Below are 25,498 nucleotides of genomic sequence, written 5' to 3'. Positions count from 1 at the left end.
AAGGCTGGAAAGGGCTACGGGGAAATTGCCAAGCAGCTTGGTGAAAAAAGGTCCACTGTTGGAGCAATCATTAGAAAATAGAAGAAGCTAAACATGACTGTCATTCTCCCTCGGACTGGGGCTCCATGCAAGATCTCACCTCGTGGGGTCTCAATGATCCTAAGAAAGGTGAGAAATCAGCCCAGAACTACACGGGAGGAGCTGGTCAATGACCTGAAAAGAGCTGGGACCACCGTTTCCAAGGTTACTGTTGGTAATACACTAAGACGTCATGGTTTGAAATCATGCATGGCACGGAAGGTTCCCCTGCTTAAACCAGCACATGTCCAGCCCGACTTAAGTTTGCCAATGACCATTTGGATGATCCAGAGGACTCATGGGAGAAAGTCATGTGGTCAGATGAGACCAAAATAGAACTTTTTGGTCATAATTCCACTAAACGTGTTTGGAGGAAGAAGAATGATGAGTACCATCCCAAGAACACCATCCCTACTATGAAGCATGGGGGTGGTAGCATCATGCTTTGTGGGTGTTTTTCTGCACATGGGACAGGGCGACTGCACTGTATTAAGGAGAGGATGACCGGGGCCATGTATTGCGAGATTTTGGGAACAACCTCCTTCCCTCAGTTAGAGCATTGAAGATGGGTCGAGGCTGGGTCTTCCAACATGACAATGACCAAGCACACAGCCAGGATAACCAAGGAGTGGCTCTGTAAGAAGCATATCAAGGTTCTGGCGTGGCCTAGCCAGTCTCCAGACCTAAACCCAATAGAGAATCTTTGAGGGAGCTCAAACTCCGTGTTTCTCAGCGACAGGCCAGAAACCTGACTGATCTAGAGAAGATCTGTGTGGAGGAGTGGGCCAAAATCCCTCCTGCAGTGTGTGCAAACCTGCTGAAAACTACAGGAAACGTTTGACCTCTGTAATTGCAAACAAAGGCTACTGTACCAAATATTAACATTGATTTTCTCAGGTGTTCAAATACTTATTTGCAGCTGTATCATACAAATAAATAGTTAAAAATCATACATTGTGATTTCTGGATTTTTTTTAGATTATGTCTCTCACAGTGGACATGCACCTACGATGACAATTTCAGACCCCTCCATGATTTCTAAGTGGGAGAACTTGCAAAATAGCAGGGTGTTCAAATACTTATTTTCCTCACTGTATATACGGTTGTTACAATGTCACAGCTTTGAGCGCCCAATCAAACGCGCCGCCGTGTGTCACGTGACCGAACGCGGAAGTGCGCGCTGTGTTTATCAAATGTACTTTAGTGTCGAATGACCCGCAAACAACTGTTAATAACCAGCTATAATAATAACACTCATATTAGTATAATAACCGACGGCCAGCCTTCATTCTGCGCGTTTAACCAGCAGGTATGTCGTTATTCGCTGCTTGTGTGTGAGGTTTGTGTCAGTTTGTCCTACATTTAAAGCACAACAGTCCCTTATTTACATTCACTCATATTTCAGAATTGTTTTGGGCAGAAATGAATGCTTTATTATGAATTACAGGTGCAATGTAATCTTTATTTTGCGTTTTGTTCATATAATATTATATCCCACATTCATATTCACTGGAACACACCGACACTAGTTTATAAAGTCACATTAAAGGAGATATATAGCATATTTATGATGATTTATTAAAGTTACATACTGCAACTATTGTATTGTATACAATTAATTACAAAGGTGAAACTAACAAAATTAATTTCAAGAAAATGAGCAGGTTTTGACAGGAAATTTACATTACATTTAAATTCTCATTACTGGACATTATGGAATATGAGTAAAATATGTATGCATCATAGTAGCAGTATTTGTTTATCTGACTGTAAGTCTGCTGCATGCCACTGTAACTGCTGAGAATAATGAGAAAACACATGATAATTTCACAAATTCTGTTTTAGTTTTTCTCCTAACTTCAGTTTTTTTTCTCTATTTTAATTATTCTGAATTTCTTCTTTTTTTTGTAGATTCCACTTAATTGTTAAATTCAATTTTAATAATAAGAGTGTCTAATGTCTAAACCTGAACAATTTATGATTTTATGATTTATTTATTTATTTATTTTTACAATAGTATGACCCTGTGAAATGTTTTATCTTTTCAAAAGTTCTGTGTTATCTGTTTTTGTATTTATAATTAAATACAAATGTATAAGAGACTGTGGCATAAATCAAATGAAGGCATAAGGCATTAACTATGTAACATTTTTAAAAATGTGATCAAATGAAAATGTTACATTTATTATACTGTTACAATTAATATTCCTTAAAAAAATTAAGTTTTTTTCTTTCTTTCTATTTTAATGATTCTGGATTTCATTTATTTATTTATTGCATTTTAATTTTTCTAGATTCTGTTTTAATTGCTAAATTCAACGTTATTAACCAAAAACATGTCAAATCAATTGTTTATAAAACTTTAACAATTTACGATTTATTACTTTTTCTATTTTCTTTTTCTCTTTATTATTATAATTTTTGTTCCCCGATAGTATGACCCTGTGAAATGTTTTATCTTTTCAAAAGTTCTGTGTTATCTGTTTTTGTATTTATAATTAAATACAAATGTATAAGAGACTGTGGCATAAATCAAATGAAGGCATAAGGCATTAACTATGTAACATTTTTAAAAATGTGATCAAATGAAAATGTTACATTTATTATACTGTTACAATTAATATTCCTTAAAAAAAATTAAGTTTTTTTTTCTTTCTTTCTATTTTAATGATTCTGGATTTCATTTATTTATTTATTGCATTTTAATTTTTCTAGATTCTGTTTTAATTGCTAAATTCAACGTTATTAACCAAAAACATGTCAAATCAATTGTTTATAAAACTTTAACAATTTACGATTTATTACTTTTTCTATTTTCTTTTTTCTCTTTATTATTATAATTTTTGTTCCCCGATAGTATGACCCTGTGAAATGTTTTATCTTTTCAAAAGTTCTGTGTTATCTGTTTTTGTATTTATAATTTAATACAAATGTATAAGAGACTGTGGGATAAATCAAATAAAGGCATAAAACATTAATGATGTAACAAATCTTTTAAAATGTGATTTTAAAATGAAAATGTAGCATTTTTGTACTGTTACAATTAATATTCCTTAAAGAAGAAGAAAGTGTATATATTTTGTTCTTGTTTTAAAGCTGATCTGAATGAGTCAGTATTGCACTGCAGTGATCAGCTCTGTTGTTGTGAAGGCGTTGGCGCTGTAATGTGGCAGTGTTCATGTTGAGATGCTGCTGTGGTTCACAGGCGTCTGATGGATGAGGATCTGTCTGAAGTGAGCTGAAGAACCGTCGTGATGACCGCGGTCTGTCTGCTGTGTTTGTGCCACAGACCGGGACGTGTGTCCACCCTGAGCTGGAGGCCCGGGCGCGGCCGGAGGTTCTGGTTCTGCAGGGCGGGATCGTACGCAAGCGTCTCGGCCTTCAGCACGTCGATGCGCCGCGGGTCGACGGACCTGAGATACCACGCGTCCCGTCTGAGGAGCGCTCTGGACTCGGCCTGGAAAGCAGCGACGCGACTCAAAGCCGAGAAGACCTCCAGCACTCCTGCGGTTCAGTGTTACTTCACCATCACTGAGATTACGCTCTTTTACACAGTGTTTGTTGATTTGGTTTTTAGTAGAATAGAATAGGTTTATTTCAAAAATGCATTATTGTTCACATATTTGACATTATTGCAGCATCTTTATTCCCAGTTTCTCTCAACCAGGCCACGCCCCCTTGTTGCATATTCCTTATTATGTAAATGTAATTATGTAAATGAGTGACTTTGTGACATCACAATGTCCAGAAGCAGCGCGCTGTAGTCCGAACGAGGTGTTTGTTGTAGTTCGTTTAGAGCAGACTTTGAGATTTGTAACCTTGCAGATTTCTTTTTAAGCTCATTAACAACATTACACACTAACTAAAGTTAAAAACATGAAAAAGCATAAAAGGGCCCCTTTCATATTTTGAATTTGATTTTATTTTTATATTTTCTGCTTCCATGTTAATTTTAGTTAAAAGCTTTAATAATTTTGTGTTTTTTGTCATTTTTATTAGTTTTTGTTGTTTTTAAATATGTCTATATAGCTTTTAATTTTATTTAAGGTTTAAGCTACATCAAACTAAACTAAATGAAAATGAGAAATTTCACCTTGGAAACTAGCTAAAATAGTTCTTTATATATATTTATTAATTTAACATTTATTTCATGTAACATAATTTTTTATGATTTTGGTTTTAGCCTTATGTAACTATATTAACCCTGCGCCTGTTTCATCACAGGCTCCGCCCCCCACACTTGTTGAGACTGCAACTGAAATCCAGGAAGAGAAGGTGTGCAAAGTGACCGGAACAGCCCCGCCCACTACACAACAGGCTCCGCCCTCAGCAATTGTTGCAACTGCAACTGAGAGCCAGGAACAGAAAGAGTGCAAAGTAACTGGAACAGCTCCGCCCACCACACCACAGGCCACGCCCACAGCACAGGCCACGCCCCTCTTCCACCCGGGCTCCCTCAGCGTGTATCTGGGCGAGACTTACGACTATCTGTCTCAGCATATCAACTCTTACTTCAGCAGCTTAACTAAACCCGGGTCAGATGTCGCCCCGCCTGCGTCCTCTCGCCCGGAAACCTCTGTCTCTGTCGGTAAAGGACTCGGGAGTTACTTGAGCTCCTCGGCGCCGAGAGTCCAGGGCTTCATAGGGAGCTACATCACGCCGCTGGTCCCCCGGTTCAGAACGGAGCCCAGACGCGCACCGGTGGAGGCGGATGAAGCTGCTTCTGATGAAGCTGGACGCAGGGAAACGGTCCGGAGCAACGATCAGGAGAGAGCCAGACGCCTGCTGCTCCAGAGAGAGAAGGTATATAACGTTTAGTGAGATTTCTGAACGTCTCTTATGCCAGATTTACACCGCAGAGGTGGCACTGAGTCGCAGACTGTTTAATGCTGCTCGGAGGTGGCATGAATGCATTTACACTGTTATTATAACTCTATACTCTGATCCTGAAGTGGCTCAGTGCAGGCATAGTTTAATCTGGCTTTTATACTGCATTACGTCTTTACACACGACTCTGAGCAGAGCCTTAACTCAGCTGTGTAAAGATGCCTTTGCTCTTAAGACAAGTTTCCAAAAAGAATAGAAGAACCATTTTTGGTTCCTCAAAAAACTGTTCCTAAAATAACAAAATTTTCAAATTGTGCAAGTGCAAAGAATGTTTTAATAATACAATGATTTTTTTTTCCACTTCAAAAAACGCTTTGTGCAAAGGATGTTTAAAAGTTCTTCATGGAACCAAATAAAAAAACTTTGTTTTTAAGAGTGAAGGCTGCATTTATTTGATTAAAAATCCAGTAAAAATTTTGAAATATTATTGTAATCTAAAACAGCTGTTTTCTATGTGAATATGTGTTAAACTGTAATTTATTTCTGTGATGCGCAGCTGTATTTTCAGCATCATTACTCCAGTCTTCAGTGTCACATGATCTTCAGAAATCATAATAATATGCTGATTTGCTGCTCAAGAAACATTTCTGAAAATTTCGTGCTGCTCGATATTTTTGTGGAAACTGTGATACACTTTATTAAGATTCACAGATGAATAGAAAGTTCAAAAGAACAGCATTTATTTGAAACTGAAATCTTTTATTTTAATGCGCACGCTTCTGAACAGTAGTGTATATGTTGGGGTTGTGTTCATGTGTGTCACATGCTTCTCGTGCTGATCTGCTGTAATATGATCCTCTGATGATGACGTCACACGTGTGTTCGGCTCATTTCTTGGAAAGCTGTCAAAAATAACCTCCCATCAGACGCCTCATTGCTCATAACTCAGTTCACACACGCTGAAATCTCTCCAGAGCTCTTCTGTGAAGATATTAATGTTCAGTCATATAGACACGAGCCTGTACTCATGTCATGTTCATGCTGCTCGTTCGTTTCTGAAGGATCTGTATGTGTCACAAACACACAACACAAGTGTCATAAAATCACTCATTTACACAAACATGAATCTGCAGAAAAGTGAGCAGCGTACGGATTCAGAATGACACAAATAATACTGATATGTTCATTTCATTCAGCCCTTATAAGCTTGTTGATCAGTTTTGTTTATTTAATATAAATGGTTTAAAGCAAATAAATACTAACCTGAATAAAAAATAACTGGATAATATCTCAAATATCCACTTTTGCTGAGCATAAAATCTTAATTCAGAAAGCTTTGTCCACCTGCTGGCCGTTATTGTCACTACATCATTGTGGCCAGTTATGATATTGATGTTATTGTTCTTTTTACACTAGATGGCAGCAATCTGGCCTGAATACATGATTCTACAATGTGGTTCTATAAAATCAGTTTTATTTATTTATTTTGCATTTTAATTTTTCGTTAAATTAAATTGTATTAATCAAAAAGCATGTCTAATTAATTGAAATCATACAACTTATACAATTTAACAGCAATTTATGTTAAGTTTAACATAAAATCTTAATTTTTTAAATTATTTTCCTGAGAAATATGTTTTTTTTTTTTTTTTTTTTTCTTCACCTGTTTTTTTTCTTTTTTTTTAATCAAATTCTGGTTTCCATTTAATGGTTTAAATACATTTTAATAATCAAAAGCTTCTGTAATTAATTTAATTCATAAAACAACTCATTTTTTAAACAATAATATGGCCATATGTCTTTTTCCCTGAAATTCTGTTATGTATTTTATTTTTCTCTGGTAATCAAATAAAGACATAAAACACTAGTTTAATTAATATTTTAATGTAATGAAAATTAAACAAACACAAACCCTTTTTGTAAACAAAGTGCTGCACAGCAGAGGTTTACTGTTAAAATGAACAGTTATTAATACTTAATATTAATACTTAAAATGAATACCGTTAAAAGCATGGAAGAACATTTGTGTGATTATGCCTTAAAAATAAAGTTTTCATAATAATTTTATTAGTAGCAGTACCAGTAAAACATACTTTCTACTGTACAATAGCGATATATTTGTCACAATTTCTTCAAGTTAAACCGAACTTGTATTTTGGCAGGTTGAAGAGTTTTGTTGTGTGTTTATCCAGCGTAAGAGCGGGCGCAGCCGATTGTAATGTGTCTGGTGTCTGGAGTCATCCTCTTCTAGTTTTTCTAGCTGTATAAAACCACTGGTTTTGGTGCTTGACATTGTCAAGCATTATTTTAATTCATTATCTTAATTATGAACGCACTGTGTTGTAGCACAAACAGGTTCACCGTTTACTGCTCTTTGTTGTTCTTCTGGTTATTTCTGCTGATGACGGTGTGTGTGTGTTTCAGATCGTGGCGCGGGTGTGTGTGGATAACCGGACCCGGGCTCTGGTTCAGGCTCTCCGTCGGGCGTCAGACGTGCGGCTCTACATCCGGCGGGTGGAGGATCTCAGTCTCCATCTGCTGGAGTTCCCAGAAACACGATTCGTGGCCGTCCAGGTGAGCCTTCAGTCCGTATGCGTGTGCTGTAACCCAGAAATACAACACGGCTAAAGGACCTTGAGGAAAAACATTCACTTTTCAGGGTTTCTGTGGTCTTAAAAAGTCTTAATTACACAAATTAAGAGCTTAAAGTCTTACACTCATAAAGTCGTGGAATTAAATGTTGCATGTGCTGCATCTTCCTCAGTATTTCTGTCTTGTTTTTCAGTACAAACATCTAAACATCCTTAAATCAAGAGACATTTACTGGAGATGCAAAATGAACACATCAAGTCTTGTTTTCTGAGAAACTGAACAAAATGAAGTGCGTTTATGATTAAAACAAGAACAAATATGTATCAGTGAGGAATGAAAACTTGTTTCCCTTTGAATGAAGTAGATTTTTCTGGCTCTATTGGCAGATTCTTGTTTTAATCATAAACGCACTTCATTTGTTTTTGCAGTGTGTACAGTAAAAGATATTCCCTTATTTTGTTTTATGAAACGAAAAAAAAAAAAAGTTTCCTAAAATCCTAAAAATTGTAATGTAGAAATTTACATTTAGAGACCGTATTGATGGATTTTGTTCCCTTCAGTGTATTCCTTAGGTTTTCTTTACTTGGTCATAAAAAGGTCTTAAATTTACCCTTAAAACCTGCAGAAACCCTGGAAATGTAAAAATGTGAAGCTACATTAATCTGTAGCATTTGAACCCTCTGTTGTTGAATTTTTATTTATTTATATATTCTTTTCCACCAGGTGGCACCAGTCTGCCTCCATTCAGTACATTTTAGGTGCTCCATTTTTAACATAAGTGCTGCATTAATTGGTAAATAGCATAATTTTCTTTCTTTTTTTTTTCTCTCTCTTTTTTACATTTTACCAAAAATAAATGCTCCATAATTTAGATGAAATGAAATAAAATCCCTTGAAAATACCAAATATATATATATATATATATATATATATAAATAAAAACATTATTAAAATGAAATATATCAGAATCAGAAAGCGCTTTATTGCCAAGTATGTTTGCGAATACAAGGAATTTGTTTTAGTGTCACAACAACACACAGACAATAAGAAATAAGATGAGAATAAAAATACACATGGAAATATAAATATAAAATATAATATAAATATAAAAAAATTGCAAAAAATAGTATGTACAGTTGTGCTATAGATAGAATATGACTAGAATAGCATGAGATGCTAGGATGTAGGTGGTACATAAATATAAGGTTATTGCACACTGGTGGGAATATTTAACTGAGGTAGATTGCCTGGTATTCACCGGCCAGATATATAACATTCACTTCATAAACATTAAATGATGATATGATTATGTTCTGCGGTCTGTTTTGACATGAGTGTGACTCCTGAATGAACAATCTGAGAGGATAAAAACATGAAGTATTAGATAAGAATCATGTTTGTAGTGACACATGGATGTTTGTGAAGCGCTGTAGAGGAAGATCAGATGTAAGTGTGTGTTGTGTGCAGGAGCGTGCGATCCCGTGTCTGCTGCGTCTGCGTCAGGCCGGGGACGTCTCTCTGCAGGCCGCGGTCAGAAAGGCTCTGGCTCTGCTGGGCTTCACGGAGGCTGTGAAGAAGCGAGGCGTCCGGATCCTGGCCATCGACGGAGGAGGAACCCGGTGAGAGCCTGCTGTCTTAGTTAGCACTGTGAGAGGTTTAGAGGACAGAGACAGGAGAATCAAGGTGCTGTGATATAGATGTGATTATTACACTTGACTGCGAGTCCAGTATCGATGGACCTCTCCTTCATGTGTGAATTGATAAATGAGAACATAAACCAACTTCACTGTGTAAATACTGAACAAAACACGTCTTTATTGTTTAAACTCACAGTTGAATGTGTTTAATTCAGTAAATGAATGTGATTTACCTGATTGATTTTGAGAGTGAATGGGTTTATTAATGGCGTGCAGTATTAATTGTGTTTGTGCAGGTGTTTGAGCACAGCTTTCCTGTAGCTCAAATAGTAGAGCATGGCGCTAGCAACGCTAAGATCATGGGTTTGATTCCCAGGGAAAGCAAGAGCTGATAAAATGTAAAAACTGTTACTTGAATGCAGTGTAAGTCGCTTTGGATAAAAGCGTCTGCTAAATGCATAAATGTAAATGTTATATTATATGTTAAAGCTGAGTTTGGGGTTTCAGGGGTCTGCTGGCCCTTCAGACGCTGCGCCGCTTACAGGAGCTGTCAGGAAAACCTGTTCATCAGCTGTTCGACTACATCTGCGGCGTCAGCACAGGTGTGTGTGTGAGACTGTGTGTGTGTGAGAGAGAGAGGGAGTCTGGACTGAACAGGATCTGCATTACAAACCCTCGTTTCCCCTGATGAGCACAGGAGGCGCTGTTTACTCTCAAAACATCAGTGTGCCTGTGTGTGAGAGAGAGAGTGTGTGTGTGAGAGAGAGAGTGTGTGTGTGTGTGAGAGAGAGAGAGAGAGAGAGAGTGTGTGTGAGAGAGAGAGAGTGTGTGTGTGTGAGAGAGAGAGAGAGAGAGAGTGTGTGTGTGAGAGAGAGAGAGAGTGTGTGTGTGTGTGTGTGAGACTGTGTGTGTGTGAGAGAGAGAGGGAGTCTGGACTGAACAGGATCTGCATTACAAACCCTCGTTTCCCCTGATGAGCACAGGAGGCGCTGTTTACTCTCAAAACATCAGTGTGCCTGTGTGTGTGAGAGAGAGAGAGAGTGTGTGTGAGAGAGAGAGAGAGAGAGAGAGAGAGAGAGAGAGAGAGAGAGTGTGTGTGTGTGTGTGTTTTCAGAAAGCTGACATTTATGACTATAATTTTCAGTATAAACTGAAAACTGAGCTACTTGCATGATTGTGTTTACGTGGAGTATTGCTAGAGCATTATTACACCAAACCAATAAAAACAAAAAATCAATCAAAAATAACCAATATACAGTACAATAGATTAGATATTTTTTTCATGATTTATATTATATACATTTTACATGCCATTTATATATTTTAATCTTATTTTTATTCATTGCTTAGAATAATTGAATGTAATAACATTTTTACAGTTATTTGTTATTTTTATATTGTATATTTCCTCTTATTTGTAATCATTTATTTTATGTAATAATGCTTTGGTAATATTGCATAGGAACAACACAATCATGCCAATAAAATACTTTAAATTGGAATTGAACTGAATTAGAGTAAAGTGCCAAGAAAATTATGAAACAAAAAGCTTAAGTAATTATTTTGATCCAGGCATTTATTTTTGATAAAGGAATATATATATGAGGTTTAAAAGACAATTAATATTCAGTAATATTATATATATATATTCAATGCACACGCTATTAGATGAGAACAAATCTTGAACTGAATTGATCTGAATAATGTCTCTATTGTTTTCTGTAGAGCGGCTCTGTTGTTGAAATTGAGTTTCACAATAAATTAATTTTGCGACATTAACACTGATATTTTCCTGTTTATTACCGATATTTTCCGGTTTATTACCGATAATGATATGAATGATGATAATATTACAGATGATGAGTTGATTGACAGCTCCAGCTTTGATCAGTGTGTGTCTCTCAGGTGCGATCCTGGGCTTCATGCTGGGCATCTTGAAGATCCCTCTGAAGGAGTGTGAGGATCTGTACAGGACGCTGAGCTCAGACGTCTTCAAGCAGAACCTGATCGTGGGAACGATGAAGATGAGCTGGAGTCACGCTTTCTACGACAGTGAGATCTGGGAGACCGTGCTGAAGTGAGTGAGTGAGTGTGAGAAGCTCGGTGGATGTGTGGAGACGTCTCCTGAAAGCCCACTGTCTCTCTGAACCTCCTCACAGGGAGAAGATGGGCTCGGAGCTGCTGATCGAGACCAGACGCGACTCCGACTGTCCCAAAGTACGCCTCTGAACACCTCCTTCACTTCTGAACCCCGAGACACGTGCAGTCAGCACGGCTCAAAAACAAAAAACTCTTTAAAATACATAAATACATGCATCAAAATTGGTTAAAACAAATTCATGAAATTAAAATAAAGAAATAACATAAAATAGATCCCAGTGCGCATTAAATCTGTCCTTTATTGCAGGGCTTTTCAAACTGGGTTCCTGGGAAATGTTTAGAGAAAAATGTGCTAAAAATGTCAAAATAAATAAATGATAAAAATGCTTGAATGTTAAAATGCTGTACATACATAAACATTTTTATTAAAATAAATAACAAAAACAGGATTAAAATAAAAACATTAGATAAATAAATGAATAAGTACATAAGTAAAAAAAAATATATATATTTTTTACTGTTAATAACAACAGAAATAGAAAAAGAAACATCATAATAAAAGTAATTAAAGTTATAACTAATATATCTAAAACTATAAAAACATTTTTGTGACTTGAATAGAATAAATAGCTGAAATAAAATGAAATATTAAAAAACGTATTTGTAAAAACCAAAACATTATATGAAATATGAATATGTACAATGATGCATTACTGCAACACATATTATTTTTCCATTAAATTGTGTTGTAATAACGAGAGATGTCATTAAAATGATGTTTTCTAGTTATAACAAGAAGTTAAGTCATTAAAACGGTGTCTTTTTCTCGTTAAAACAACATCTTTATTGTAATAGTGAGATATGTCATTAAAACATAATTATCTCGTTAAAATGACAGTTTTCTTGTAATAACGTATTATGTCATAAAAACGTTATGTTTTTCCTGTTATAGAAGATATATTGTTGCAATAATGTATTGATATATAACAGAACGATTCTACAATAGAAAAAAAAAAATCATGTTTTATGGCATGTTATTACGAGAAAAAAAAATGTCGTTTTAACATAACATCTTACTATGAGACAAAATGTTGTTTTAATGACGTCTCATTACGAGAAAATATGTAATTTTAACGAGAAAAAGATGTAATTTTATATTAGTGCTGTCAAATGATTAATCACGATTAATCGCATCCAAAATAAAAGTTTTTATTTACATAATATATGTGTGTGTACTGTGTATATTTATGATGTAAATATATAAATACACACCCATGCATGTATATATTTAAGAAAAATATATTAAGTTTATATATTAAACATATTTATATATAATATAAATTATTTGAATATAAATATATATATGTAAATATTTTCAAAATATATACTGTGTGTGTGTGTATTTATATATACATCATAAATATACACAGTACACACACACATATATTATGTAAATAAAAACTTTTATTTTGGATGCGATTAATCGTGATTAATCATTTGACAGCACTAATTTATATACATCTCGTTATTATGACATAATTAAGTCAGTGGAAAAATAATATGTGTGTGGCATCAATACGTCACTGTAAATATGTATAAAAATAAATATAAAATATTTATTTTATCATTTTATTTTATATTTAACTTTTTTTCTCATTTTTGTTTACTTCATCTTGATGTATAAAAATAACTAAAAACTAAAACTGAAAAAGAAAAATTTAATATTAATTTGATCTAAAAATAAAATCTAATTCAGAATATTCATAAAAATCTCATGTAATGTAATATAAACTAAATATTTTCCACATATTTATAATACAGTATTAATAGTTTTGACAGTATAAATTGGGTCAGTTAAATGTGAGGATGATGGGAGTTTTGGGGTCTGGGTGGAACAGTCGTGCAGTGTTGTGTTTGTCCTGCAGGTGGCGGCGGTGAGCACTGTGTTGTGTTTGTCCTGCAGGTGGCGGCGGTGAGCACTGTGTTGTGTTTGTCCTGCAGGTGGCGGCGGTGAGCACTGTGTTGTGTTTGTCCTGCAGGTGGCGGCGGTGAGCACTGTGTTGTGTTTGTCCTGCAGGTGGCGGCGGTGAGCACTGTGGTGAACCGCACTCCTCCGGTGAAGGCCTTCGTCTTCAGGAACTACAGGCTTCCTCTCGGGGTGCGTTCTCATTACCGCGGCTCCTGCAGACACCGGCTCTGGGAGGCCATCCGCGCCTCCTCTGCTGCTCCGGGATACTTCCAGGAGTTCGCTCTGGGTCACGACCTGCACCAGGTACGGCTGACCCTAACGACGGATCCTGACGAAACCAATGATCACACCGCCAGCACGAGCCTGCAGCATACTGTACATACAGCAGCAGAGACGCAAATACAGCTTCACACGTCCAGCAGGAAAAACTGTGCATACATATAAAATTTACATTAAAATAGATAAATAATGAAAATATTTGTAAAAAATAAAAAGTAAATACTAAAAATATTACAGATACAAATAAAATAATATAAAAAATAAAATATAAATACATAGGCTATACATTACAGTAGCGAACATCAGAAGAACTTGACAATCATCAGATGGATGAGATCCTCAACGTATGTATTACAAATGACAAAGTGCTCATTTTAAACCCTGAAAAAAGGTTTACGCTTTGTATATGCATATACTGTAATTTGCCATGTACGGTTTATTCACTGTTTATTTAAATTCGTTATAGTGTTTTTATTCATACAGTAAGCTAACAGCAAATATTAATTGTGTAGCCTACTGTAAACATGATCTCCCGAATGCAGCGTGAGCGTCTGAATTACCTTATCATATATTTCAATATAGTACTATAATTTAATTTACAATATAATTTTATTTATATTTTATTGTGGATATTTTCTCACAATATTACGTGCAGTTAATAATTGATCAGATGTACTGTAATAATCTATAAAATATTTGACAATAAATAATTGCGACGTGTTCACAAGTGATTTGATCTGGCCTGTAGATACAGTATGTTGTTCTTGTGGCCATTCTGTGTAGTACAACACATTTATTTAAATTCTAAACAACGGGGATTCAGCAGCATCCCGCGGGACGAATTGTGGCATGCCATGGGAAAAAATGATGTGCATTCTTAATGGCCACATCTGTATATACAAGGAGTGTGTGAGTGACTAATTATCACTTTATTTAGTTTGAACCATGTGCTTCAGTCAGGCTGAGGGTGAATCCCATTTCTCTGTCTTACCCCTTCCCCTTAGTTTTGCGCGTTCACGTGAGAGGGGCAGGGCTAAGGGGAAGAGGTAGATACCCCTTAAAACCAAGCATTTCCGCGAGCTTGAAAACCGAGGGGTACCCAGAACACACTGCGCAACCGGCAACAATGGCGGCCAGATCATCAAGTATTAAAGTATTTTCGGCTTAAATAATTTATTTAAAAATTACGACAGTCTTGCTTTGTGCTCTACACAGTCCTGTACATATATATTTGCAACCGTGTTCTTAATTGAAACGTTTTTAAAAAATCGCTAGATTGCGATGCTACCGTTACATTGCTGATTTGCACAACGGTCCCGCAGACTAGCCTTGAATGGACTCCATGCATGTCTACAGTTTTAACAAGTTTGTCAAACGATCCAAAGTTCGTGATCAACACTTGTCGGCTCTGGTGACGTAGCAGCCAGCTAGCGACGGTGTATGATGACGTAACCGTAACCAAGTGGTGTCTCATTTCATAGTGGTATGTGTTCACCCCTAGCGCTTACCACTCGGTTTCAAGGGACGAGGGCTAGGGGTAAGACAGAGAAATGGGATTCACCCTGAGTCTTTCTGATAGGTTCAGTGAATGATTCGTTAGAATGATTCAAACCCATTACATGCGCGTCGTGTCGAGTGATTCTTTAGCAGAAGCGGTGTGTGTTTTGTCGATGCAGACGGTGTAATGTAAAGTGTCGTAGTGTTGTTTTGTGTTCTGGTCTCAGACGGCAGACGTTCAGTTGCAGTGAGATATGATTGGTTTCCCGTGGCGCTGTAGATTCAGCAGATTCTGAGGAACTAATTACAGGATGAAAGAGATTATTTGATGATCTCCGCCGGCTCATTAACACACTGGTGTAATCATCTGTCTGAGGCTCGTTACGGATGAGAATGCTAGTTTCTGTCAGTCCAGCAGGAACAGACGGCTGTTTGTTCTCAGACTGACGCACAGACGCTTCGGAGGAAGATCCAGTCACTGGATGTGGGTTCATGACGCTCGTGGTGGGCGCTCTGAATATCACAATGTGCTTATTTCTGCTGGAGATTCCCAGAAAACACGTGACATCTCATTTCAGACGGTTTTCATTCACATCTGAGACGCGTCACACAACAGAGGAATGTGATTGTTACGTATTTACACAGATTTCTGTATTTTCTGATCCGAAGTCTGATGAATGTAAAATATTGCTGTTTTCATATTTACTTAAAATACATATATTTAATGCGTGGATCATTTCTGACAGCACAGCACAAGCTAAATCTCCTACATCTGTGTAAAAGCTATTATTAAAAGCAAAATTATTATTATCATTAAATACCTGTTTTTTTTTTTTTTACTGTGCAATAGTATTATTGTGACAGTAATATATTTCTTAATATATATATTTTTTATATTTCATTAATAATAATAAAATAAGTATTAGTTTTAATAATAAATTATTATGAATAATAATAATAAATATGGTTTATTTTACAGTGCAATAGTATTATTGCAACAGTAAATAATTTCTTAAGTGATTTTTGTTGTATATATTTTAGTAATAATAAAATACAAATATTTCTTAGAATAATATTAATAATATATTACAATATATTTCTTAATTGATTTTTGTTTCGTATTTTTAAATAATAAAAATATACATTTAAAAATAATATAATATTATTAATTATATTACAATAATATGTCAATATGTCAGTGTTTGTTTTGTTTTATATATTAAAATATATATATATATATATTAGAATTATAATAATATTATTATTTGTTATTATTATTAATTAAATATAGTTTTTATTTGACAGTTTAATAGTATTATTAGAATAGTAATATTTTTATTTGATTGAAATCAATTTTAATTGATTTTTGTATTTTGTATTTTTAAAATAACAAAATAAAATTATTAGTTAATAATAATAATAATATCTTAGATGCAGTGAGTCAAATAACTCAGTGTTTGTGTGTAAAAGACCATTAATGTGTTTGAAACTCCACATTACAGTGAGTTTACCACAGAAGAAGAGTGTTTCTCTGCTGAACTACAGAATTAAGCGTTAGCTGCGTTAGAAGCTATAAACACCTTTAGGTTCTAATTGCATCTTTTATTTTGAAGTGTCTAAGTGATTCATTAGAGTCGTTTGTGGTCATGTGACTGATTCTCAGATGAGTGTTTCTGATCCTCATCTGTGAGCTTTAGCTGTGTTAATATGAGACACAATTAAAGAAGTAATTGACAATTAACCGCAGCTCATGGCGAGCAGCATCACTCTTCTGCTACCCACAATCCCACAGCACTGCGTTATTCACTGCTGACATTACAGTCTCAGCCTGAGGGCAGGTCTCTCGCTCGCTCTCTCTCTCTCTCACACGCTCCTCATCAGCACAACTTGAACCTCCTTAAAGGCCTGTGACTCCAGAGGTCAAAGGTCAGAGAGCAGAAGCCGTCAGAGTAATTAGATAATGAGGCGTAATGACCTCGTGCCCCGACCGTTCGAGTGTGAGTCACACTGTCTTCACTACACGAGCAGCTGCCTACTAAGAGAGCATTGTGCATGCATTTTCTGAGGAAACGTTTCATATAGATGACAATTCAGATTAAAGTACTTTATTGACATGATTGTGTTTGCATGCAATATTATCAAAACATTAATGCACAAAATATTTACATGACGTGTATGCGTTTATCAGACAACAACAACAGAGGAGCAGCATTGCATCAACAAGTACTAAAATATATATAGCAATAACAAATAATACAAAAAAGCATTAAAATCATACAGTTCTGTCTGTTTTATAGAAGTGTGTTTTATGTGTCCATTATTTGCTGGTAAGAAATAGGAGTAAAGTGAGTAATAGTCTCAATGTGCAGCATGATAGTGAGGACTGACTTATATTGCACAAATTGATGAAATAAGGATGACTAGATTCATCAAGTAAATGGAAGAATGGGTTTATTCCTGCAGTGATTATTATAATGTGTGTTTATTGTGTATTTACTGCTGTACAAAAATAGCCTTTGAGGGCATTAAAGTCAGCAGACAGCCGCTCTAATGTTGTTTAACTAATAATGTGAGAATCTAATATACAGGAAAATGCAGCACACAGGATTGGATAAAACAGTTCAATTTGATTAGAAACAGCGTGTTCTTGTGGATTATCACAAATAGATCAAATTAAAAGTGCCAACAGGGGTGCAAATGCAAAGCATAATAAAATAAAATGGTTGGTCTGCCCTCATTAAGTGTTTTATTAGAATCAAAGCAGGGGACAGAATAGACAAGCGTTTCGTTCTGACGAGGGCAAGTGTTTTATCACCGGTCCTGATGAAGGCAGAACCCTTTACCCCTGCTTCGATTCTGATGAAACACTTAATGAGTGCAGACCGGCCATCGTAATGTTTGAAGAAATATAGGTCTTGGCACCTAATTCAGTTCAAATAAATAGAACAGAAACATAAAAACAAGCACAATACACAACAACAACCAAACTTATAATCAAGCACAATAACACACAGTAAATATGTGTCTGATTTCTTGCTTGTTCCTGCTTTCTCTCTGTCCTGGTTTTGTAATATTCTTATAATCGGGTTCCATTTTGCCAGTAAACAACATTTTTGAATGATATGTTTAATCAACACTTGTCTCAAGGTCTCAAAGTCTCTTAACTCGTATACTGTACCACCAACCGGCTCGTTCTACCCGGTATTCAATTCATCTTCTTAAGTTTTTCAGCTTTCAAACGCTATATAGTTTAAGATTCGACATGAAATCTGTTTCAATCAGTTCATTATTGCAGGAGTAATACTTTAAAAAGCAGAAAGAAGCAGAAAAGAGACTATGTTTGTGATGCAGCAATGATGCAGTAAACAAAAGCATTCATACAAACAGAGAAAACCTGACGGATTTCATCAGAGACGGCGGAGCGAGGAAAGAGACCTGAAACTCAAACTTTTGTCTCGATTTCAAATATTTTTGAGGCCTCTGAAATCCTAGTGTTTCGTACAGAATTGTTAGTCGCTTTTGAGTCTATTTGGGCTTCTCTTGAACTCTTCCTGCTTTCAAACGAGTCCAGGACTGAGCTGTAGACCAGGATTCAAGATGCATTTGATTTGAGGACGTCTCATTTGACTGCTGGTTATATCTCTGGACCTCTTTAACCTTTGACCCTGCCGCGTTTGGCTCTGCTGCTTAATGTTGCCTTTTAAGAGAGAGTGACATTAGCAGGTCGCGTGACCTTTGACCTCCCGAACACTGTGATCCTCAGAAGAGCTGTGGAAGTCTAGCTCTTGATAAGCAGTCCATTCAGCGATAGTTCAGTAAATGAAAGAAGCGAATTAAATCAGTGGCATGTGCGATATCTGTTGTTGATGATAATATCATAATTGTTGTTTTAGTGATTGTAAACCGACATCAAGTGTCACTCACTTTGCAAAAACCAAACAACCAAAACAGCTTTGAGAGTTTTTGTTTGGAAACCAATAACTCAGTCGACCCAAAATTCAATATATGCACTGGTTTGAGTTTGTCTTGTATTTCTATATAATTAAGCTATTATCACAGGAACATTACTGCTGATTTTTCTGAATATCGGCACAAATGTGCAGTAGGTAAGCAAGAAGTTAATATTGTGTTACATTTTAGACGTAATATTGTCTGTATTTGCTGCATTTCACCAATGAAAATATTTTCTGAATGAATCAGCAATGATTCAGTGATCCGTTCATTAAGACAGTCACCTGTTTGATCACCGAATGAATCAGCCATCTGAACGAATCAGTTGAATGAATGACTCAATGACTCAAGCATTAAGACCTATTTTCAGGTTTAGTTTCATATTTAAAAGTAATTTCATATTTAAATATTCAAAATATTTTAAAGCAGTGTAAATACATGTTTCAGATGCTGCTTCTGAAGTGCAAAGATGGATTTTATTGATACTGATTTCATCTGATTGCTAACAGCTGATCATGTTGTGTTGTTATCACAGAATTTATTGATTAAATGTAAGAATTGGACAAGTTAGATGATGCATAGATCTAATAAGGTTAGAAAACTTGCTCTTATAAAGGTAATTAACGTAATGAACGAGTTCATTCAGTTGCTGCCGTGAACTGACCATTGCACAGAACATGAAGGATATTCTCATAAAAATTAAATATTGTCTAACTGATCGACCAAATCCCAGAAAATATTTTTTGGCTAAAGGTTTTTGTCAATATCACATTGTTAGCAGTATATATTCTTCTAGTATTCTTCCCTTTTTCAAGTATCTGCTATCAATTTGATCGGGTTGTGAATGTTGAGCTGTGATATTATTGGTCAGTGTTTATTTCCCCGCCCACACGGCCTTGATGACATCAGCAGAAAAGGACAGTCATTTAAAAGAGTAATTGAATGATTTTCAGTCATGTGCACTGATGATAAAGGATTGTCTGAGTCTTCAGAAGATGAAGCGGCTCTTGTGGCTCTGACGCGGTGTGTGATGATGAAAGGGCCCTTGGGCTCCGGTTCTCTTCGGGCCCCTGCGGGTCTCTGTGCTAATCAGGCCCCTGCCCATCATCCTCTGCTGTTATTCAGAAATCAGGCGCAGATCCTCAGATTGGACTGCAATGTTTGTCGTTCAGGGAAACGAAATAATAATAAATATCAGATCACCAACCAGATTAACAGATTTCACAATCCTCCATTTCACCCCACAGTCAGTTACTAATGAAATACTCGAAGCCCCAACCATGTATTCAAATTATTTAGATTTGTAATGAAACAATTCAAGGATTTTAAGGGATTTGAGAAAGGAATAAAGGACAAAAGAAAGAGCAATACAACATCTAGGATGTTTTGTAAAATAATTTACACGTTCACTCTTAATCATGTTCCTAGTATGCTGAAAACAGCTCTGCTAATGTTTATTATCTCATCATATTCTGTTATGAATTACAGGAATCATACATTTCTGAACTCTGAAATTTGACAAAAACAAGTAGTTCTGCGTCGCTGCTATTAAAAGGTTTAAAGGGAATTCAGTTCAGTGTAAGAACTAGAATGTGTTGTAAAGTGATCCTTTGGAACTAACAGCAAGCAATATTTTTTATTTTAAAATACACATTCACTATTAATTATATGGTTATTATGTCAGAAACAGCTCAGAACAAAATTCAGATGAAACCCAAAAAATTGCATAACTCAATATTGGTTGTTTTATTTTTCTATTACATTTCTATTAAAATGCTGGGTTAAAAACAACCCAACTTGGGTTTTTTAGCAACCCAGCGCTGGGTAAATATTGGACAGAACACATGCTGGGTTATTTTATTTAAGTCATCTATTGTTTAAAAATTATTATATTGCTGGCTTAAAATGGACTGGAAATTATAAATCACACACAGAATTACTAGCGGCAACAGCAATAATCAAAACATGATGAACATTTAATATCAAGCAAGAACACGTGGCCAAAATACAAGACAAACTGGATTTATTTGGGTGAATACAGCATAGTTTAGAATACTACATACATTTTAACTCGTTTAACAAGCATTTTAGACATAAAAAATGTAAAATTTAAAAGTAGCATTTTAATTTAAGTGTATTCATCCGTTCTCTGTAATCGTTACGATGTGCCGTGTGTCACAGAAATTAAATGTTTTCCAGTTACACTTTATTTTGATAGTCCACTAACTATAAGTAACTTTGTAAATACATGTAAATACAACTAATTCTCATTAATTCTCAACTACATGTCTACTAACTCTCAGTAGGGTAGGTTTAGGGTTAGTAGAGTAAGTATGTTGTATGTTGTGAACCCATCAAAATAAAGTGTTAGAAGATATTAATCAGACGGTCTACTAATACTCTAATGACTGCTAGTTGACGTGTAGTTACAAACTTACTGTTAGTAGAATGTCTAAAGTGGACTATCGAAATAAAGTGTTACCCATTTTTTACCCAAGTGTTGCGTTGGAATTCATGCTTCTGTGATCTAAAGCCCCGCCCACTTTGATCTGATTGGCCGTCTCAGTCGTGCACTGACCGTGTTGTGCTGAAGTGAGGTCCGTGTGTTGTGTGTGTGCAGGACGGCGGGATGCTGATCAATAACCCCACGGCTCTGGCCATCCACGAGTGTCAGTGTCTGTGGCCGGACGTCCCGCTGCAGTGTGTGGTGTCTCTGGGGACGGGACGCTTCCAGACGACCGGAAGAACCAGCGTCTCCTACACCAGCCTGAAGACCAAGCTCAGCCACGTCATCAGCAGCGCCACCGACACCGAGGGTCAGACACACACTCCTCTTTAGATTTTCATTTTACTTCATTTTTAGTCGTGCTTATTATTTTTTATGAGAAATGTCATAGAATATTTTTTTGTATATTTTATTTTTTTGTTTTATTTTATTTAAATTAACATTTTTTATTTCAAATGTCTGTTTTTTTATGGTCTTAGTTTTCTGTCTGTCTTTCCATCCATTTTATGCAATATTCAAATTTTTAAAACAAATTAAATTCACAGCTTCGAATGGAATCAGATTTAGATAAACCGATGTGCGCTCCCCTTTATTCCCTTCATTCAAGTAAGTTAATCTATCAATGCAAATACATTAAATAAGCAACTACATTACTGAGTTGAGTTAATTAAGCAATGCAAATGAAGTAAACCAGCAACTAAGTTTAGGAAGTCCATTAACAGTGAAAATGAGAAATGTCATCTTGGCATCTTTTAGTTTTGTTAATGATAATTTGTCGTGTTATGAGAGCCGTGTCTCTCAGTAATGCAGCGCTCGTGATGGAAGAACCTGTGTTACCCAGAAGCCTTTGCTCCATCTGAGATTAAACCTGCTCGTGCTGTAATCACACGGGTCATTATAAATCCAGATTAATTCCCTTCCTCCCGGAGCGAGCGCTGCGTTCACTGCATCAGCACACGGAGACTCGCAGCTGCTGGAATTATGATTTTATTTACAGTGACTCATTATATAATGATGCGATTCACTGAGCCTCGTTCATGTGAATTTCTTATGCATTATTTAGCAATGCAAACAGAATAAACCATTAACTAAGTTACTAAATGTAGTAAATTAATTTAACAATGCAAATTTAGTAGGTTAATGTGTTAATTTAAGCGTAGCACGATGCTGACGCAGTAATGCATTAACTGAAGCTGCACTGACGAGCCCGGAGTCACCGGAGAGCGTGACGCTCATCAGATGGATCACACGCTGATTCTCCGTCTCTGTGTTTGTGTTGCAGAAGTGCACGCTATGCTGGACGCTATGCTCCCGCCGAACACGTACTTCCGCTTTAACCCGTACATGAGCGAAGACGTGGCTCTGGACGAGAGCCGGCAGGAGAAGCTGGAGCAGATGCAGGCCGAGGGTCTTCAGTATCTGCAGAGAAACCAGGAGAAGCTCCAGAGAGCCGTCAGCGAGCTCTCACGAGACAAGAGCCCCGTCCAGAGACTGAGCGAGTGGCTGCGGCTCCGAGCGCTCATGCACGAGAGCTTCTACAAGAGATAGAGGACACACAACCTTCCCACGAGTCTCAGATCAAACCTGCACACCAGATGCACTCCAGCTCCGGGGTTCATCAGGGACACACACTCAGGGACTCAGTTCAGATCATCAGGGCAATAAACCGATGTTTTTTTATTTTATTTGTATGTATTTATTTTAATTTTATATTTATTTATTTATTTTTTATTCATAGGGTTAGGGTTAATATTATTTTATTTTATTTTATTTTATTTTATTTTATTTTATTTTATTTTATTTTTTTATTTTATTTTATTTTATTTTATTTTATTTTATTTTATTTTATTTTTATTTTATTTTATTTTATTTTATTTTATTTTATTTTATTTTATTTTTTTTTTTATTTTATTTTATTTTATTTTATTTTATTTTATTTTATTTTATTTTATTTTATTTTATTTTATTTTATTTTATTATTTTAGGGTTTGTGTTTATTTTATTTTATTTTACTGAAACAAAGCTCACAATAAAACTTTGAGAATCAGGCATCCAGAAAATGACAAAGTCCAGTAAAGAAAATAATCAAGTCACATTTATTTCTATAGCAGTTTATACAATACAGATCATTTCAAAGCAGCTTCACAGTGATAAACAGGAAAATAACAGTGTGAATGTTGTAAAATCCAAGCTGTAAAGCAGCTCTACAGAAGACAGTAGAATCATCATTCAGTTCAGTTCAGAACTGTTTGATTCATTTGTAACCTGCTGTAGAGCAAGAGTTTGGATTGGAAACATTGATGCAAAATTGGACCGCTAGAATCATTATAAAGACTTTAAAGCACTCTCACGGTTGATCATTTATACGACCGTGAGATGATTTATTTTATAAAGGCAGCTCATATCTTTATTTCACTCTAGGAAACCAAATAAAGACTTAAACACTACAGTCTGTACCTACAAACTTATGAAAAATGAATTTGCCAAGTCTATGAACTCCTATTAAACTATATAATTTATTTTATTAAAATAAATTAATGTTCACCTTTTATTTGTATTTAGCCTTCATACAAACAAGAAATGTGAAATCACTGTCAAATAAACATCTCAGACTCACCTTATTAATATTAATATCTTTAACTTCAAACTATAGGCTAACATACACCACCAGTCATACGATTTTAGTTTTTTAAAGAATTCTCTTCTGCTCACCAAGCCTGCATTTATTTGATCCAAAATACAGCAAAAACAGTAACATTTTGAAATATTTACCATTTAAAATAACTGTTTTCTATTTGAAAATGTAAGTTATTCCTGTGATTTCAAAGCTGAATTTTTAGCATAATTTCTCCAGTCACATGATCCTTCAGAAATCATTCTAATTTCTGATTTGCTGCTCAAAACACATTTATTATTATATTGAAAACAGCGGAGTAGCATCTGATTCTCTCCAGCAGGAGGCGCTCTGAGAGCGGCAGAACTAGCGGTTTCCACGGTAACGGCTGTAATCTAAGCAGCTCCGCTCCTGAACGCTACTTTATCAGATAAAATTAAATTATAATAACATCAAAACTATTCTGAAGACAGTATGTTCCCTTCAGAGATACATTCATATAAATCACCTGCTTTTTGAAACGTGCAGTGCTCATGTTTATTCAACGAAGTCAAACGCCACAATTAAACTAATGTTTGGGAAACACTGGTAATGTATATCGAAATATCGGAAATGTGTTTAAAAATCATATCACCGATATTGAAAAAAAAAAATATCGCTATACATATTGATATTGCATGATTGTCCAGCTCTAGTCTAAGAGTTAGTTATTTTTATTATTTTAATATTACTATTTAGGTTTATTAATTTATTTAATTTGAAGTTTGTTTTAGTCATTTTTTATTTATTTCCAGTTAGTACTTGAATGCTTTGATCAGTTTATTTCAGTTAGTTTGCAATGCAACATTTCTGTAATATTAGTATTTCAGCTTTATTTCAATTAACCCCCCGTGAACTCGTGCTCTGTAGTTTAAAACATCTAGCTCATGGTGACCTTTGACCTCTGCTGATAGAGCGTCTCAGCATTATCGAGCTCCTTTATAAGCCAGTGTTGTATTTGTTTGAGTCTGTACTGTAAACCTCTCCACTGTCTGAAGCTCAGTAAATCCCAGAATAAATGAAGTCGTTTCCAGAAAACACTGAGAGTGAAGCTCATGAGAAGCAATGAGACGCTTTCTGACGATGAAGATGATGAAGAGCTGCTGTGATGTAGTTTTAGCTTCTTATTTGTTTTGTAACTGCTGATCCTGATATTTCAGTATAATAAATGATGATCTGTCATCCTTGAGGTGTATTTATTTGTGTGAATCTTTGGTTTTGGCTGCTCATCACACGTGGTGTCTTGATCAGTCTTGCGTCTCGTGATCTTCTGGTCTGTGGGATTGTTCCAGCTGTTTTCTGCTCCAGCAGGTGAAAATGCTGAGGATCTGAGGAATGGCTGATGTCTGGAGCACAAGTCGAGCGTGTTTGGTGTGTTTTTAGGAGTGCTGCTCGTGCTCTTCTGCGCT

The 25,498-nt window shown here is 35.7% G+C and overlaps 1 protein-coding gene across 3 annotated transcripts; it reads left to right on the top strand.

The window, feature by feature from the left end:
* The first annotated feature begins 1,217 nt into the window (after positions 1 to 1,217).
* On the top strand, positions 1,218 to 25,271 carry LOC131534735 (calcium-independent phospholipase A2-gamma-like). 3 transcript variants are annotated; one of them, XM_058767786.1, is made up of 11 exons: positions 1,254 to 1,387; positions 3,284 to 3,587; positions 4,303 to 4,881; positions 7,330 to 7,479; positions 8,965 to 9,116; positions 9,642 to 9,736; positions 11,040 to 11,211; positions 11,294 to 11,351; positions 13,312 to 13,506; positions 21,551 to 21,746; positions 22,719 to 25,271. In XM_058767786.1, the coding sequence occupies exons 2-11, from the start codon at positions 3,333 to 3,335 to the stop codon at positions 22,982 to 22,984; spliced, it is 2,118 nt and encodes a 705-aa protein (XP_058623769.1). In that variant the 5' UTR covers positions 1,254 to 1,387; positions 3,284 to 3,332; the 3' UTR covers positions 22,985 to 25,271. The 3 variants fall into 3 exon arrangements, with proteins under 3 accessions (XP_058623771.1, XP_058623769.1, XP_058623770.1); XM_058767787.1 differs by having other exon boundaries at positions 1,277 to 1,387; positions 3,368 to 3,587; XM_058767788.1 differs by lacking the exon at positions 3,284 to 3,587 and having other exon boundaries at positions 1,218 to 1,387.
* The last annotated feature ends 227 nt before the right edge of the window (positions 25,272 to 25,498 follow it).

Source organism: Onychostoma macrolepis, chromosome 25 (assembly GCF_012432095.1).
Source record: "Onychostoma macrolepis isolate SWU-2019 chromosome 25, ASM1243209v1, whole genome shotgun sequence".
Taxonomy (NCBI): Eukaryota; Metazoa; Chordata; class Actinopteri; order Cypriniformes; family Cyprinidae; genus Onychostoma; species Onychostoma macrolepis.
This window is presented reverse-complemented; position numbering and strand designations above follow the sequence as displayed.

Excerpts from the sequence above, each read along its gene's own strand:
- LOC131534735 (XM_058767786.1), top strand. The coding sequence starts at position 3,333 with ATGACCGCGGTCTGTCTGCTGTGTTTGTGCCACAGACCGGGACGTGTG. Across the intron at positions 3,588-4,302 it reads AGACCTCCAGCACTCCTGCG|GCTCCGCCCCCCACACTTGT; the intron begins GTTCAGTGTTAC and ends GTTTCATCACAG. Across the intron at positions 11,352-13,311 it reads GCGACTCCGACTGTCCCAAA|GTGGCGGCGGTGAGCACTGT; the intron begins GTACGCCTCTGA and ends TTTGTCCTGCAG.